This window comes from Amblyomma americanum, chromosome 11 (genome assembly GCF_052857255.1).
Source record: "Amblyomma americanum isolate KBUSLIRL-KWMA chromosome 11, ASM5285725v1, whole genome shotgun sequence".
In the NCBI taxonomy this organism is placed as follows: domain Eukaryota; kingdom Metazoa; phylum Arthropoda; class Arachnida; order Ixodida; family Ixodidae; genus Amblyomma; species Amblyomma americanum.
Window position 1 is genome coordinate 105112816 of NC_135507.1, and position 16051 is coordinate 105128866.

Genomic DNA, 16051 nt, shown 5'->3' on the forward strand with positions numbered 1-16051 from the left:
TTGTTCTGCAGTGGGGGAGAGGAGGAAGTATGGCGGGTGACAGCAAGGAGACGTGAGAGGTGAAAAGCTGTGCAAAAACATCAGCTGATGTTATCTCGGATATGCAAAACCGTCAAAGGACCACGTGGCGGACTTCGAGCAGAGATGCCTGTGCTTAGAATAGCGGCGTAACAGTTAAATTAGGTTGCCTTTTTTTTCCAATGTGGCTCCAAGAAATAGAAAATGTTTTTTAATTATCTCATACATTTGTTTATTTATCTGAAAACTAATAGCATATTTGAAATCACCTCGGAAAACTTGAGAGGACTGAGCAGTTTCGTCAAGATTCGACCAAAAGCAAGAAAATTAAAGCAGTCAAGAAATAGACTTGCGCTGAAGGAATGTGTCAGCATTCAAATGTGCATCTGAAAACAGGCAGCAGGCATGGAGAAAGGGCCATAGGCGTGAAAATTGTCTCTCAGATTACATGCCCGACGCTTGTTAGCCATTTCCATGAGCAAACATGCCAATATTTTTTATCACCTACTATGAAATTTAGTTCTCTTAGTTTTTTGTCATTTTCTCAAAATGTGAATTTTGGACTTCTGTCAAGTTATCAAATCCAATATCTCAACATCTATTGAGGATAGAGCAATAATTTTTTTTCAGCATGAAGTCAGATATATGTAGCACACAATGTTGCAAGCAGATTTTTTAATTTTCTTTTTGAATTTTTTTAGAATAGCATTTTGTACTATCACTGTGTTGGCATGTTTTGACCACAGAAATTAAATCTGCAATAAAATAAAAAGTATTCTAATAAAAAAAACTGCCTGCAGCGTTGTGTTCCTTATTCTTTCTAGTATCTAGCAATGTATAAATAATAATGTTTTGTTGAGCTGTTATTTTTCTATTGTTTTTGAAACTTTAGTGAATTGTTTGTAATTATCAGAAGAACTAATTGGTCCATACAAAAAGTAACAGTATTTTTGGAATCTGCACAAAAAAACTGCATAAGCATGCCAAGTTTTGTTACGTTTGGTTGGAAGTTAAGGAAGATGTTTTCAAGACCATTGTCCCCCCCTTAAGGTGGAGGCTTGGGAAAAAAAAGAAATACAGTGATTGCTGTCATGATATAGTGGGGGAAAGTCTGTAATAAACCCTTTTCATAAATAATTGAATTTCCCATGTTTTACCTTGCCCTAATGTGGCATTGCTGGCTGTTAGCGGGACAAGGATAAAGTTTCTAAGCATGCATGCTAATGACCGACAGGTGTGCATGATGGAAACCACCTTGATTTGTTTCGCTTCATAAAAAAACATTACTCTGCCTATATGTTATACTTTAAAAAACTTTTTTTTCCACCTTTAAATGGCCATGCAGCAGTGATGTGAAACTAGCTTAACGTTAATGAAAGGCGTCCATATTGTAGGCTGGTCTGGTCATTTGTGGGCTCGATGTTCAGAGCCTGATGGCTGTCATTCCTTGGTGTGAGATTTTTTGTTTAATTAAAGGGACGCTTTGTTTAAATTTTATGGGTTTCTATGTTTTGTTTCTGCAAGACTAATTCTGTTTCTTTGACTGATTGCCTTAACATTTTAACCTGCTGTCTTGGTAGTTGTAATATTGGTGTGACCATGAAGGAAATTACAGCTTTTGTCAGGTTGTGGTTGCCTAATTGGTAAATCTCTGACCGCCATCTTGTTTGCGCAGCTTAAAGGGTAAATTCGGTGGTTTTTCAACATTTTGAGTTAATGATTGCGTTACATTTCTTTGAGTCCGCCGTCTACGGCACAACAAACCATTTTTCATGGTGCCCGGCTGCTGACCAAAAAGATGCAGGTTCAATCCCTGCCGGGTGGTCGCATTTCGATGGAGGCAGAATTCTAGGGGCCCTTGTACTTTGCAATGTCAGTGCACATTAAAGAACCCCAGGTGGTTGAAATTATTCGGAGTCCTTCACTATGGCGTCCCTCATAGCCTGAGTCGCTTTGGGACGTTAAACCCTATGCAGTGTGCATCGCCGCCACTTTTCAAAATACCAAATAGAAAACAAACTGAAACTTCGTTCATGGCCAGAAATGATGATGTCTGATTGATGCAGCGATCACATCACAGACATTGGAAAAACACACATACATGCGTCAAAATTTGGACAAAATTTTAGAAAAATTGATTGAAATAAGGTTGTCAAGTTATATTGAAAAATTTCACATATTGACAGATAGTCAACACGGCTTTCGCCACGGACTATCTACAGATACTGCGGCAGCGTCTCTCATAGATTACGTTAGGCTGGCTATTGATAAAGGAATGTTCTGGGTAGCAGTATACATAGGTTTTAGTAAGGCATTTAATTCCATCGATCACTCCATCTTGTTTCACAAACTAGAATTATACGTATCACTGGACCTCCTTTAGAGCACATAGTCACTATTAATGATCACGCATCTAACATAGCTTATTAACAAGGGTGTTCCACAAGGTTCTATTCTAGGCCCTGTATTCTTTTTACTCTACATTAATGATTTACCATCCAGTTTAAAGAATTGCAATAGTGTACTATACGCAGATGACTCTACCATGATATCATCGCACTGGGACATTAATCAGCTCGTACGTAACCTACAATATGACCTTCTCTTGAGCGCTGGTGCCACATTAACCGCCTGTCCGTGAACGTCACTAAGACTTGTTTTCAGATTTTCCATCCCCCTCAGAAGCCATTTCCTATTACACCACTACTATACCTCAATTCTGCCGCTGTTTCGTCACAAGATCAAGTTTCATTTCTGGGTGTTATCATTGACCCTCACTTAAAATTCCATCATCATGTAGCTGAAACGTGTAAGAAAATTTCGTATGGGTTACACGCACTAATTAAAGCCCGAAGCAATTTCCCAATCCAAACTTTATTATCCCTTTACTGCGCATTCATCCACAGCCACTTAAACTGCGGTACCTCATCTTGGGGTAACACCTATCATATTCATCTTTGGGCTTTAATAAAACTGCAAAAGCAAGCTATGCGCATCATAACCTATACCTCTCGAATGTCACCCTCATGGATTTTGTTCATAGATATAAATGTTCTACCTATCTCGGCCCTTTATTTTTACAACATTGGTGTCCTATTCTTTAAGATTCTTAATTATCAGTTCCCGCTAAGCATATTTTCACACGGCACGCTCATAAGCAACATCGTCACACGTTTTGCACTGCGTAATAACCTTTTACTACCTAAGGTCAGAACTAACTACGGGAAACACTGCCTTAGTTTTTCATCCATATCATTTTGGAATTCTTCGAACTTAGACATCAAACAAACTAATACGCTTTCTTTGTTCAAGGTCAAATTAGAGCTTTTCCTTCTTAACATGTGATTTTTTACTTCTTTTTTGTTATTGACCTTATGCATCGCGGCATCTGTGAGTGTTTTATTGTACATTCTCCTGCATTATATTGGTTGTATTTAAATGTTTCGGTAACTCATATTTCACTATGTATTCATTCTCTGCATCACTAATTAATGTGCTGCGTATTTCTTATTTTGTTGCTTATTGAAATTTTTTCTCATGGGAGGTCCCGTCCGCGGTCTTGTACCATGGGACCTCTCGCTGTATACTTTCTTAACTTTGAATGCATTAATAAACTTTCAACTTTCAACTTCAAATGGCTGAAAGAGAGAATGGAATGACAACTTACTTCATAAAATGCCTAAGACGACATAATGCAAGCCTCAAAATTGTTTGCTCGTGCGGGGAGCGGGCAATCACGTGAGTAATGTTCGCGAAATCTGGAATGCAGTGTTGCCTGCAGAAATGACCTGAACTGAAGCCATGGAAACAGCAAACTTTAAAATTGATTTGTACAAGAATGAGTTGCCACAGGGCTCCCAAACCCGGTGCACATGACCAGGTTAAAGAGGAGAACCTGTAGGAAAAGTATCATTAAAATATGAGAATCTTGAAAAAAACATGGAGTGGCAGCTTTTTATGTTCAAAAGCTGACTGATCTGTCTACCCGATTGGAAGTTGATCGATTTTGACGATACCCAAACCAGCATGATAGAAATGCAGTTTAGCGCATGGGATGCTGTGCTGCGATGATGGCGTACTACTCTAAAGAAATGGCCAGTGAAGGTGATCTGTTCGGGCCGGCCTGGGTTTGAAACCCACTTCGGGAGAAATTTTATTTAAGAAATTGTATTTATTTATTTCTTATCCTTATGGTGTAGGCATTGCCAATGATATCATGAGGCCATATGGGTTTTCAGTTTGTTTCTCTCGGACGTTGGGCACTGGGTCTTGTGATTGATGAGCCATGTAAGGATTTTGCCTTAATAACAGAATTTGACATGGCCATGCCAATACCCGCCCCTCTATGTATAGTAATCAACAGGTGTACTTCAAATTGTGCCGGGTGTTCAATTGTAGTGTGTCAAAAGCCAAGTGTGTGCTAAATTTTTCACTTGTTTTGTAAACATGTGGTGTCACTTGTCAAAAAAGTGTCCAGTGAGGTATGGTGGTTGATTGATCAGAAGATGTCAAAACTGAAAAATATGAGTGAACTTAAGAACAGCCAAATAGCATTGGCTCACTTGGATGCTTGGTGGCTGTTGCTGCCTGTTGGGTTGTGAAAAACAGTGTAAAAAAATGTAGAGCTGAATGAATTTTTTTTTTTAATCACAGTATTCTGTTGCTGGTGGTTCTTATCCATGCATGTTTTGTATTCTGACGTTAACTCTGGGCTTTCTGCTTCTAGTGAAGGAGCATGTTTATTCTGAACGGTGGAAATTTAGGTTTCCACATTATTCTCTAGTCCATACCATAAGATAGATTCAGTTTTCAACCATAAGGAGGCTGCTGCAAACTAACATTTTGTTTACTGCAGAGCATGCTTCAAATTGCTCATCACCAATCCCAACACATGCTTAGTTTATTTTTTTTTATTTTGAAACTATCCCAGGAGCCGTATACCCAGCCTGTGGTGTCAGTCTGCTGCTGGCACGTTCACTGTCAAGACTGCTGGCTCAGGACACTGGTAAGCCATGGATGCCACTCTCCCAGATGGAGACTTGACGCTGCTTATACAAGGGCTGTAGTGAAAGTTGCAGAAATGAAACGCCGCGACCGACTAGTTGTGAACATTGTAAATGGTGTAGAACCCTTCCTGCATTCATCGTGCTGATGACCAGGAGTGCTGAGCATCAGCGCCAGCAAGAGTAGAAAAGAAATCTTCTCAGATATTGTGCTTTTGGTTGTGTCTCAGATCATACACAAAATTTCTCAAAGCTGGCTTCTTTGTGCAGAGGAACTGTAGCCCATATACAACTCATACCAGGTCATGTTTGGTTTTCCGTGTTTGCTGCTTAAGCATATTTTCCACCACTGCCGTTACCAACGCGATAAATTTTCTGAATGAATGTTTTCAGACTACTGCATTTATTTGCTTAATGAACTCACTTTTGTGAAAAAAATTGCTGTTAATTTGGGAGGCGAACATACAATGCAAAAATTTACACTGTGGTAAATTAAAAATTGCCAGATTTTAATGACTAATGCAGGTGTATTATGCAAGTGTAAATACTGCACTTAGAGGCACAGTTTACTGTCAGAGATCAGAAGAAAAAATATTGCCATATTCTGGTAGGTCTTGCTATATGGTTGTGGAAACCAGTTTAACAGTGGCAGTTTAGTCAATGGTTTATATTTTTAAATTGTATGGGAACTGAGGCAAGACCCAACAGTTGTGATGTGCTGTGTTCAAACTTTCTCTGCTGGTAGGTGGCTGTGTTGCCTGGATTGAAAATGCCTAAGACGACATAATGCGGACTGAGTGCAGTACAGAAAGTTCTTTTTGTTGGGAGGAACACAACTTCAGGAGCCTTCAGTTGCAGTCAGCCATTGTGTGTTGCGTGGTTTACCTCTACCTTTTTTTATCATCTGTTAAAATTTTTTGAAAATGCAGACTGTGATGTGGATATCTAGGAAAGATATCGCCAGTCTTATTTCGGTGACAATTTTTTTAAACCACCTCTGTACCTCAAGCTATGGTTTCACAACAAGCTATGTTTTGCAGTTAGTGCTACACTCCACACCACACTGGCAGCTGTAGTGCCTCTTGTGTCAAGGCTTGCACACACTGCCTACCAGACAGAAAGGAACGTTCCCATACAAAAAAAAATTGTCATAACATCTTTTTTATGCATATGAAACAATTTTTTATCAAACAATTTTTGTGCATACCTGAGGCATAGAAGTAGCATTTATTTTACTTAATCTCTTCTATGTTAAATTGGCTGCACGCACCAAATATACACATGTACTGTCTCATAGAGCTTTCTGTTGGTAGTTGCTGTAGTTGACTGTTTGGTTACATAGACATATTGTGTCGAATCCCATGAAGTCTCTTTAGAATGCTCAGCTTGTGTCCAGATGCCTTGGGTCAGAGGAGGGTGCTTTTGGCACTTCCGAGGGATTTCTGTTAACGGATCACTGTTGATGTGCTTCCGTCATACACAAAGCATGCCTTTAAATGGCTGCTCAGACATTTGGGGGGATGTATCAACACTGAACGCAACCTGTGAGCACCCTTGAAGCAGATGCTTGAAACATGCATGTGCACAGAAAAAAAAAAAACAGAATCGAGGACAGATAGACCAGGCAGGCACATGTGCTGACAATTCCAAGACACCGACATTGAATCTTGTTTGGAAAGAAAATCCTTTTGCAGCTTTGCTTTGAAGTTTTCCAACAACGTCTTAATGGAGACAAATTTCAGTTCCCTTAGTGTTGTCTTTCTTGCTTTGAGACAGTGTGACAATTGGATATGAGAGTGTACTGGTACGTTAGACTTTAGCTTGAGTAAGGAAAGTTTTCTACCGTTTTGGTAAATTGTGAGAATCAGGATTAGGAGGATATCTATGCTACAGCAATTTATAATAACTTTTTAAATTTGCTGCATGATCTCACTTGGCTTGGCTATTGGGGTAGTTTAACGTCCCATAGTGACTCGGGTCGCGAGGGATGCCATAGAGGATGGCCCCGGATAATTTCAACCACCTGGGGTTCCTTAATATGCACTGACATCACACAGTACATAGGCCTCTAGCATTTCGGTTCTATCAAAATGTGACTGCTGCGGTTGGGATCAAACCCGCACGTTTCGGGTCAGCAGCCAGTACCGTGACCGCTGAACCTGGGTTGTGAACTTATTGGGTTCCCTCAGTGTGAACTCACTGGGGGAGACCCACTGAGACTGGGTTGTGATGTTGGTACAAAAAATGGCCTGGCTTAGCTTATGGTTAAGCCTAGGATGCGAAGCATACGTCGCTTGCCAAGCCGTACTTCTCGTTCTTCTCCCGTTTCCGTGGCTCTTTGTAACTTGCGCTTTGCGGTCTGGCGAGCCGCCCTCTCCCTGGCCGACATCTCGCTGCTCAACTGACTCAACGAGTGCGTCGCCTTTTATACAATTGCGTGACGTCAGTATCTCCTAGCGGTAGGAGCGGGAGTTAGGCCGCCGGCGGAGGCTGCGCGTCCGCAAGCGAGCGCACGAGTTGAGCCCCAGCTTTCACAGCTGTTGTGACGTCATATCACGTGGTGCGCCGATGTAGGTCAAGTGGTAGCTACGCGGCCGCGCGCGGCGCAGCAAGGAAGAGCTCGGTTGTGCGGCTAGTATGCTTCGCATAAAATCAAACTTGCTGCATATAGTAGTAAGGCGTACCTCGCAGGTCCACGGAAAAGCTGCATGCAAAGCAGCGGTATGCCCTAAGTGGAAATAGCTTAGATATTTTCACTTACCTGGTAAAGGATGACATGACATATTCCATGAAGGAAGGCACACATGGAATCTTTTGTTCACCTTGGACTATAGGTACCCGTTTTCATCTGCTGCCGAGGCGGCCTCGCAGCTACTCGAACTAACAGTGTGTGAAGCAGCTTTCTTTTTAGTGGCAGTCCCTTGTTATACGCCACCATATGGTTCTTCCCATGCTCAATGTTCTGTATAATGTCAAACTTCTTACTTTGGAAGCTTCGCCTTGACGCGAGATGCGCGTAGAAGTGATGTCACTTAGGAAGCACTGCACGCAGGAAGTGCGCAATCTTGATGATGCCAATATATCTTGACAGCTCCACAAGATTGGGCCGAATCACAGCTGTGCAGTAAGCCTGGAATGTGGCGGTGGCAGCTACGGCGTGTGGATGAAAATGAAACTTTGCTGCGGATAGCGCGAACAACTGCAGAGAAGCTGAGCCAAGTGGCAGTAAGTGGTAGCTGTGACGATGGTCACATCCGTGACGGCTTGGACTGGGACTCATCAGCACTTGTGAATTCAACAGGGTGTTGCATTGCAGCGGGCGTACACTAGCACCCACAGCCACCGTTTGCGGAAGGGCATTGTGTGTCCTGCATGGTTGCAAGGGTGCTCTCGCTTACGTCAGCAGCTGCAGAAGTGCTTATCATTTGCTGCAGTATACCACTATCAATGTATTATCATGACCTCTGCATTATGAGCACCGATGGAAGCCTTCTTGCAGTGCATTGCATATTTCGTGGATGCTTTCTGAGATGCCTCTTCAGCCTAGGTGAAGACACAACGTAGGAAATACGTTGGACGTAAGCGGCCATATGAAGTACCAATGACGCAGCTTCAACCAGGCCTGCGATCAGAGCGTCATCTATCTGCCGAGTGGTGTGAAACTGCACCGGCAGAAACACATGAATTATCACATTGCCGTAGAAACCAGATGTTATCAAGCGGGGCTCATTTCTTGATGTTTGGTCGGCCTGCCACCGTTCAGCGCAGCCACGTCATTCTCTTGCGGCAGGCTTTTTTTTTTCAATATGGGGGTGACAAACACAAGGGGGCGTCAGTTCGTTTCGTTATTCAGCCTGGCTGGCATGGGGCGTTTTTTCTTAGTGCACTAGCACTTACAGTAGCCATTCCCCGCAGTTAGCCGTTTGTGTTTGTCTGAAGCCAATTTTGTGGCAGGCTGTTTACCTGTCCACCATGTCAGTCAGCAGCTCAATTAATTATGAGAGGCCGCCGCGGTGGCTCAGTGGTTATGGCGTACGACCCCTGAACCAAAAGATGCAGGTTCAATCCCGGCAACAGCGGTTGAATTTTGATGGAGGCGAAATTTTAGAGGCCCGTGTACTGTGCGATGTCAGTGCACGTTAAGGAACCCCAGGTAGTCGAAATTTCTGGAGTCCTCCACTATGGGGTCCCTCGTAGCCTGAGCCGATTTGGGGTGTTAAAACCTGCATGAAAAAGTTGATTGTTAGAGGCTGCTAGGGAAGAACAACTTGGATCGCAACTTAACCCAAGTCCCATCGATGGTAGCACCTGCCATAGAAGGGCTGTAGCGCATCGCTTAACCACTGCTCCAGGAGTGTAGGAAGGCTCTGAGGAAGCTATGAATGTCAACTCATGATGCTTAGATGAAATAGGGGAACTTATCTGCCTGCAGCATGAGCCATTGTGTTCCCACCTATATTTATCGTGCACCGTGGTATTCGCTGCGAGCTTGACCTACAGGTGGCGGCACCATCGCTCTGCTAGTGTCGATTGGCAGCTAGCGGCGTCTGCAGAAATGTACACGGCAGGTGCTTGCTTCCAAGTTACGGGGTGGGGGGACACTTCAGCCAAAGAAAACATGCCCTCTGTAATGGATGAGTTATATACTGCTTAAAATGTTCCGACTTTGCACAGAAAGCATGGAATCCGCAAATGCTACATGAAGAAAGCATGGATTGTAAGAAAACGAGGGACTGGTGAACAGCCACGTGGTTTTGCATGCATTTTCCTCGTACCACATTCATGGGCCTGATATTTTCATTACCTCACACTTGCCTGACGGCAGTTTTGTTTTTATCTTCGCCTTTTCACCAGCATGTGCGCCACTGCCTGTCGTCACAGATGTGATAAAGCTGTACGAGTGCCAGACAGGTGAATTTAGTGTCACTTCCAGTGGGTGCATTTTGCCTCATGAAGTGCCACTGTGGCGATACAGTGCTACAGTGGGAATGAAAGTGTCATTCGGCATACTTTGCACGTGCTTTCCCTCCTCCTCTATTTTTCTAAGGCGAAACTGCTGCGCCTGTCTTCCACGACAGGCGCTTCCTTGGATAGAGACGCGAGAAACTTCGGGACAACGCATTAGGTGCCGTGCTAGCATTTTCTGAGCCCATGCAGAGGTGCACATATTTTCCGCGCTGGCCTGCCTCAAGAGAGGAGACACATTCTCGTTCCCTAGCATCACTAAGTCGAGAATGAAGTGGATTAAATGCAGCGCTGACATTGTACTGCCCTGCAGGTGTGTCCACAGATATAATGAGCACATATATGTGGTCTGGCTAGAAGGCACCAGCACATCTGCTAACTGTTTATGTGGACGGTGTGAAGAGTGCTTCAGCCGAGTGGAATTAGTTCGCCGAACTCATTAGGAGGCGATTACTTTTGCAGCCAATCTCAGTGAAGGTAATCGTGTGACGCTGCACAAATGACTCTAAATGCAGGGTCAGGATGACAATTTTGCTGCGTGACAAGAGTATTACGCACTCAGCAAAATTTTATTTAGGTACGCAATTAGTTGCTGTGAAGACACTGCAAATCATTGTACATGAGTGCGGTTAGGTGCATGAAAGGAGTTTTGAGCGAATAAAGATTTCTTTAGCACTCTAATTATTGGACGGTGACTTCAGCCTTATGCACAATGTAATTTGGGGGATATTACACATATGGAAGAAAATGGCTACCTGAAATAAAAATTTTCATATTAACTCGTGCTAAAGAAATGGATTGTCTTCGCATTCATGCGACTATTAAGATGTATTACACCTTGCCAAGTAAACATCACCAGGCAAGGAAGGAAGGATAGTTACAGGCATGTACGATTATTGTATTCTGCTCCACTGAAGCAGCATATCTGTTGCTTGTATTCTCTTAATTTTTACTTGTCAGAAACAATTAGATTATGTGGCAGAACACTCACACAGAGCCGAATAGCAACGTCACTAGGCTGACAGTGGCATGCCTTTTATCTTTACCAGGTAATGTATGCAGTTACATTTGCTGGGCACGATGTGAATCCTCAAATGTTTTCGCGGTTATCTTGAGGCGGAATTTGCTTATTACTGCGATGTGATGGATGTGCAGTAGCCTTTGAGTTTAATGGCAATAAAGACTATATAAATGCTTTGCATATGCGTTTAAAAACCAGTTAACAGAAGGGGGAGAAAATACTCGTACAACTTGGTCATGCAGATAGAGGGAACAAAATGGCCTGTTCAAACCGATTTCCGCTTGGCAGCAGTCTTCAAGCCGTCTCATGTATCAATACCTGTTGGATCTCAAACATAACTGATGGGAATATACAATCGCTGGGCAGCTGCATTCAATTGTATAGAGGGCAGCGGTCTGTTTGTTTTGCTTTGACACGGCACCTAACAAACTTGCTGCAAGACAAAGAACCTAAAGTGCCGAAGACCGACGGAGGGTGCCAAGATCCTGCATGACATACTCGATATAGAGAATTATTGTTTTCATTGCAGTGTGGGATGATAGCACGTTCACATTTATTTTATAAGAGGCAGACAAGTTAATAGGAGCGCACTTAAACTGCGAAACAAACAGGAGTCATCAGGAATGTGTGCCCATAAACACTGCTGGCTAGGAGACGACGTAAGCGGGCTTACATACTACTAATAAGGGTTCGCCGCCATGCCACAAGGTAGTGACTGTGCTAGATCTAACGGCCGGTAGGCTAACCTAGCCATTTGCAACAAGATGTTATGCTGCAAGTGGGCACCAAATGTGTTACGTTTAGTGGAAGCAGAATTGGGGATTTCGTGTGACTATGTTTTAAATGGAACTAGTACTGCATGAGCGGATATGCCTTAGGAAGGTTTTACTGCATTCAGATTAACACAGCGCAGCAGAACGAGGACGACATACAAGAAACTCGAAGCACAGGCACAAAACAGGCACAGCGCCCGCCCTGCGTTTCTTCTATCTTGTCCTTGTTTCGTTAAGTTGTGTTAAATCTGTTTCGTAGAAAGTATGAACCAACTAGCCCGCACCAGAATCCTCTTGGAATGTATTTTTACTGTATTCATTTTGGCAGTACAGTCAGTTATTTAAAGGAAAAAAAACCTGGACTCGCGATTCATTTAAATAGACTGTAAAGCCAGTGTATAACATCCTTTTCTTTTCATACTCTTGTAAATGCTGCTATAATGGCTGTCTAAGTGCTACTAGTGATGGAAAATTCAACCTATGGGCATCTTGGGGCCTGGAGTTACCCTCTCAGGCACCTGTAAGCAGTCTTCATAAATGCACATCTTTCTTCTATTGCAGGGTGCGAAGAAGTTGTGCCCCCAGTGCAACTCTATCACGGGTGCAAGTGACCTTCGGAGGATCTACCTGTGATGTGCCGGAGATTTGTGTGGTAGCAGCTTGAGAAACATTTTATACAAACTTTTCTATTTTGTACATCAAAAGGCCCTTTGTACAGGCCGAACCCTCTTCACGAGAGAAGCAAGTTTCATCCACCGGTCAAAGGAGGCTTCTGTGTGGCCCACTCGCTGCGTGCTGTCATACAGTACTGTAGCAGGAAGATGTTACCAGTCTTCATTCCCATTGCTGAACTCACTAAAAAGGCAAGAAAGCTGTGCAAGAGACGGCAGATGCTAATAAAATTGACTGACAGTGAAGATTTCACTCTTGCTGTGTTAGGGGTACAGCTAGTGTGCTCACTGTCAAATTTATATCTATTTTCTAGACAGCATATGCTGCGACTTGTGACACAGTTGTGTTTTTTTTTGCTTGGGTGCGAAATGGAGGAACAACGGAGGTGTGAATGTTTAGAACACGACGAGCAACTGTGAAGACGGTGTCCACTTTCAGTGAATTTTGTGTGCCACAATGGGTTCAGAATCAGTTGCACGAGGCAGCATTTGTAAATATGTGAAGTAGATGTGTTGCAATTTTTAGCGTGCAGAAGTGAGGAACTGCTGCAAATAAAAGTACGTACATGTGTTTGAAATTATGCTTGTGCTTGGACTTTTCTTGTGGGACAAACGCAGTGCTTGCACGCAGCATATTTTCGACGAGTTAAGAGTGGACGATCACTATGTCGACAAACTTTGCAGCATCTGCACTCGGTCCGCTTTCTTCTAGATCCCCATACCCTTTCTGAATCCGTGCCTTGGGGCACTATTGTCGAATAAAAAAAAAGTTCATGATATCTGTTACAAAAACAGCCAGTCATCACGTCTAGTTATGCAGATGGTGTAAAAACTGGGAATGTCAAAGCTTAACCCACCCTTACCATGAGCTGGTATGCTTGGTTTGTGGTCTACAGCTCGGGGTCAGCAGCTGAGTGACATAACCACTGAGCCACCGCGGCGGCCTAGATGGTATGTAAAGCACACAAATGCGGGAAGTGATGTAGTTAGCACCTCATGGTAACATCATTGCTCTTTGCTTATTTGTTTAATCAAACTCTTGGTACTTTGTCCAATGCAGTGTACCACAGTGATGAGAGTCGTCCTTGCATTTAAGTTATTCTGCTAAAAAAATGACCAAATATTTCAGTCGAATGCAAGGCATTGCTGTGAACATGCTTGCAGAAAATGAAATGCATTGCAATACAAAAGGGAAGCATGGTTCAATCTCATCGATTTTTAAAAATTAATTCAGAGCATAGTGCAAAAGATGAAAACCTGAAGTTTGTTGTTGATGGTTCATTCAAAAAATCAACACCATGCAGGTAACTCATATTTCGGTACAGTGATTTTTCACACATAGTCAATGAGTACAGTATTCTTGCTTGGTTCTCGGCTGTCAAATTAGTTGATCACTTAGCATAATTGTTGTCCACAGCTTGTGGGCATCACAATGAGGGTGAATTCTTAAGATGTGGTTTGATAATCGTAACTGCTTCAAGCACATTTGTGTGTAGAAAGTGCTTTACTGCCCTTTCAAAGAAATGGTCTTGCCATAGCTCTGGATAGTAGTGTTTTTTTTCTTCAGTTAGTCACTGTACTTCTGTTTAGACCCCACAAAAGTTCAATAAAAATGGTTGAAGCGAAATACAAAACCATTATGCCGGCATTCTTGCGGTGAATAAAGTGCTCCAAGAAATTCACATGGACAGTGGTGCCAGCTTTTAGGTAATACTGAGAAACTGCGGCAGCAAACTCAACCGGTCACGAGACCAGCGGGCTAGTTAGTTTCGGTTCTGGCTGCATTTTGTCTAGGAAACCTCTGATTGCCAGAGAGCTGCATCTCAAAGACGTCACAGAAATGATGCACGGCAATTTATTTTTTGCAGGCGCTGTGAAGACAGAGTGGTTCCTGTAGTTTCATATTCGGTTTTCTCAACAACGCAGCCACCTTTCCACTTGGAAAGAAACATCGGTTGTGTTCTCGAGGAAATCTGCATTGCTTAGTTTGGTATTTTCCTCTAGTGTCCCTTTAATCTTAACTCGCAGCGAAACGCATTTCCAAACGGCAACATCTTGCACTTGTCACATGCGTTAACTGGCTCTTTCCTCGCAAAATCCACTGCCAGTACGTGGCAAAAGCCCGTGCACACTAATGCTAGGCATTGCATAAAATCAATGCGCTGACAGCCATCGCGATCCACTGCGTGCTCGGGAAATGATGCGTAGCACGACACGAGATGTCACTGCGTCACGCCACAGTGCAGTTCACAACTGCCTGTGAACCTGACTGGCAGTGATCCCCTCGTCTTGTGCCATCACGATAAGAGATGTGGCACGTACAGAAGCAGCCTCGCTTGTGGACAGTTGCGGAAGGGGCGAAGCTCTGGCCTGCGTGCGCTAGGTGCTGTGGTTTGGCGGCGACCGCTATGATCATTTTAATATTCATCAGTTAGGATCTAGAAACTACATATCACAGAGGATGCCAAAAATTCAGCAGAAACACTGAAGTCTGCTTAAGTGCAAGAATGCGAAAGTATTAAAGTGCTGAGTTATGCTATGTTAAAGAATGTAAGTCATTATTACTACTGCGAGGCATGACTACGCATCCTTTGTGGAAACTCTATATACCTTGCATTACTTTACTTGTAAAGCGCCGAGGTTTGATTTGTGGGGGTTTAACGTCCCAAAGTGGCTCAGGCTATGATGGATAAAGTAGTGAGGGGCTCCGGTAAACAGCCACCATTTTCGCTCACAAAGATTGTAAGTGGTTTAGAGGCTACCTTTTTTGCTCGCTAGTCTCAGCCCGCATAATTAGGTGCGCAGCGTCGTCACTTAAGCAGTGTTCACTACATAAATAGCAGCCGCCAGTGACGCAAAAATTCATTATGTCTGCCGGCAAAGGCCGACCAATAGGTGCGGGACAATATGGCGGCATTGTGAGCGTTTAAGTCGTGAGAGCGGTACGTAATACAGTCCAGTTCTCTAACATGCACTGACATCGCACAGTACACAGGCCTCTTGCATTTCACCTCTATCAAAATGCGACCACCATAACCACTGAGCAACTGTGGTGGCGCAGAAAGGCTGAGTGATGGCTACGACTACGAGTTATGACTCATATGTCATAGTACATTACGTTTTATTCACCACTACATGTTCACTTACATGTAGGGTCATACACCAGCGTTCCGACTTCTATACGCATTTCAAAAATGCATATATACGACAAAAAAAACTGCCGCAAAGCCAGCCCGCGCAACCGCACTGAGTACAATAGTCTGATACAACTTGCAGTGAATAGTGCAATAGTCTGATACAACAACTCTGCAGTCAAGCTCCGCCCACATTTAGGACCGGTGCACAGAATCCCTTCACAACAAAAAGTAGTCAGTAACTTCTCTTGTCACCTAAACAAGAAGCTAATCATGAGAAAAAGTTTATAAGGTCTAGAATTTTGATACCCGACTTTTTTCATAAAGTCAAACATTAAAAAGCTGGTTTCGTTTACTTTTGTGATTGGCTAGCGGAGTAATATAGTATGCCGCGGATTGTGGCCCAGTGTTAACTGCTGTTTTTTTAAGTTGTATCCTACTATAGCAACTCATGCGCTGGGGCACT

The 16051-nt window shown here is 43.2% G+C and overlaps 1 protein-coding gene across 2 annotated transcripts in view; it reads left to right on the forward strand.

Annotated features, from left to right (window-relative positions):
• LOC144110212 (E3 ubiquitin-protein ligase Rnf220-like) overlaps window positions 1-13032 on the forward strand; it is a 92314-nt gene extending 79282 nt beyond the window's left edge. The window contains exons 11-13 of one of the 2 annotated variants that reach the window (XM_077643047.1): window positions 4949-5023; window positions 8113-8246; window positions 12342-13032. In XM_077643047.1, coding sequence (XP_077499173.1) covers window positions 4949-5023; window positions 8113-8211 — 174 coding nt within the window. In that variant the 3' untranslated portion in view covers window positions 8212-8246; window positions 12342-13032. The remainder of the gene's footprint in view (window positions 1-4948; window positions 5024-8112; window positions 8247-12341) is intronic. The other variant, XM_077643048.1, reaches the window with a different exon arrangement.
• The last annotated feature ends 3019 nt before the right edge of the window (window positions 13033-16051 follow it).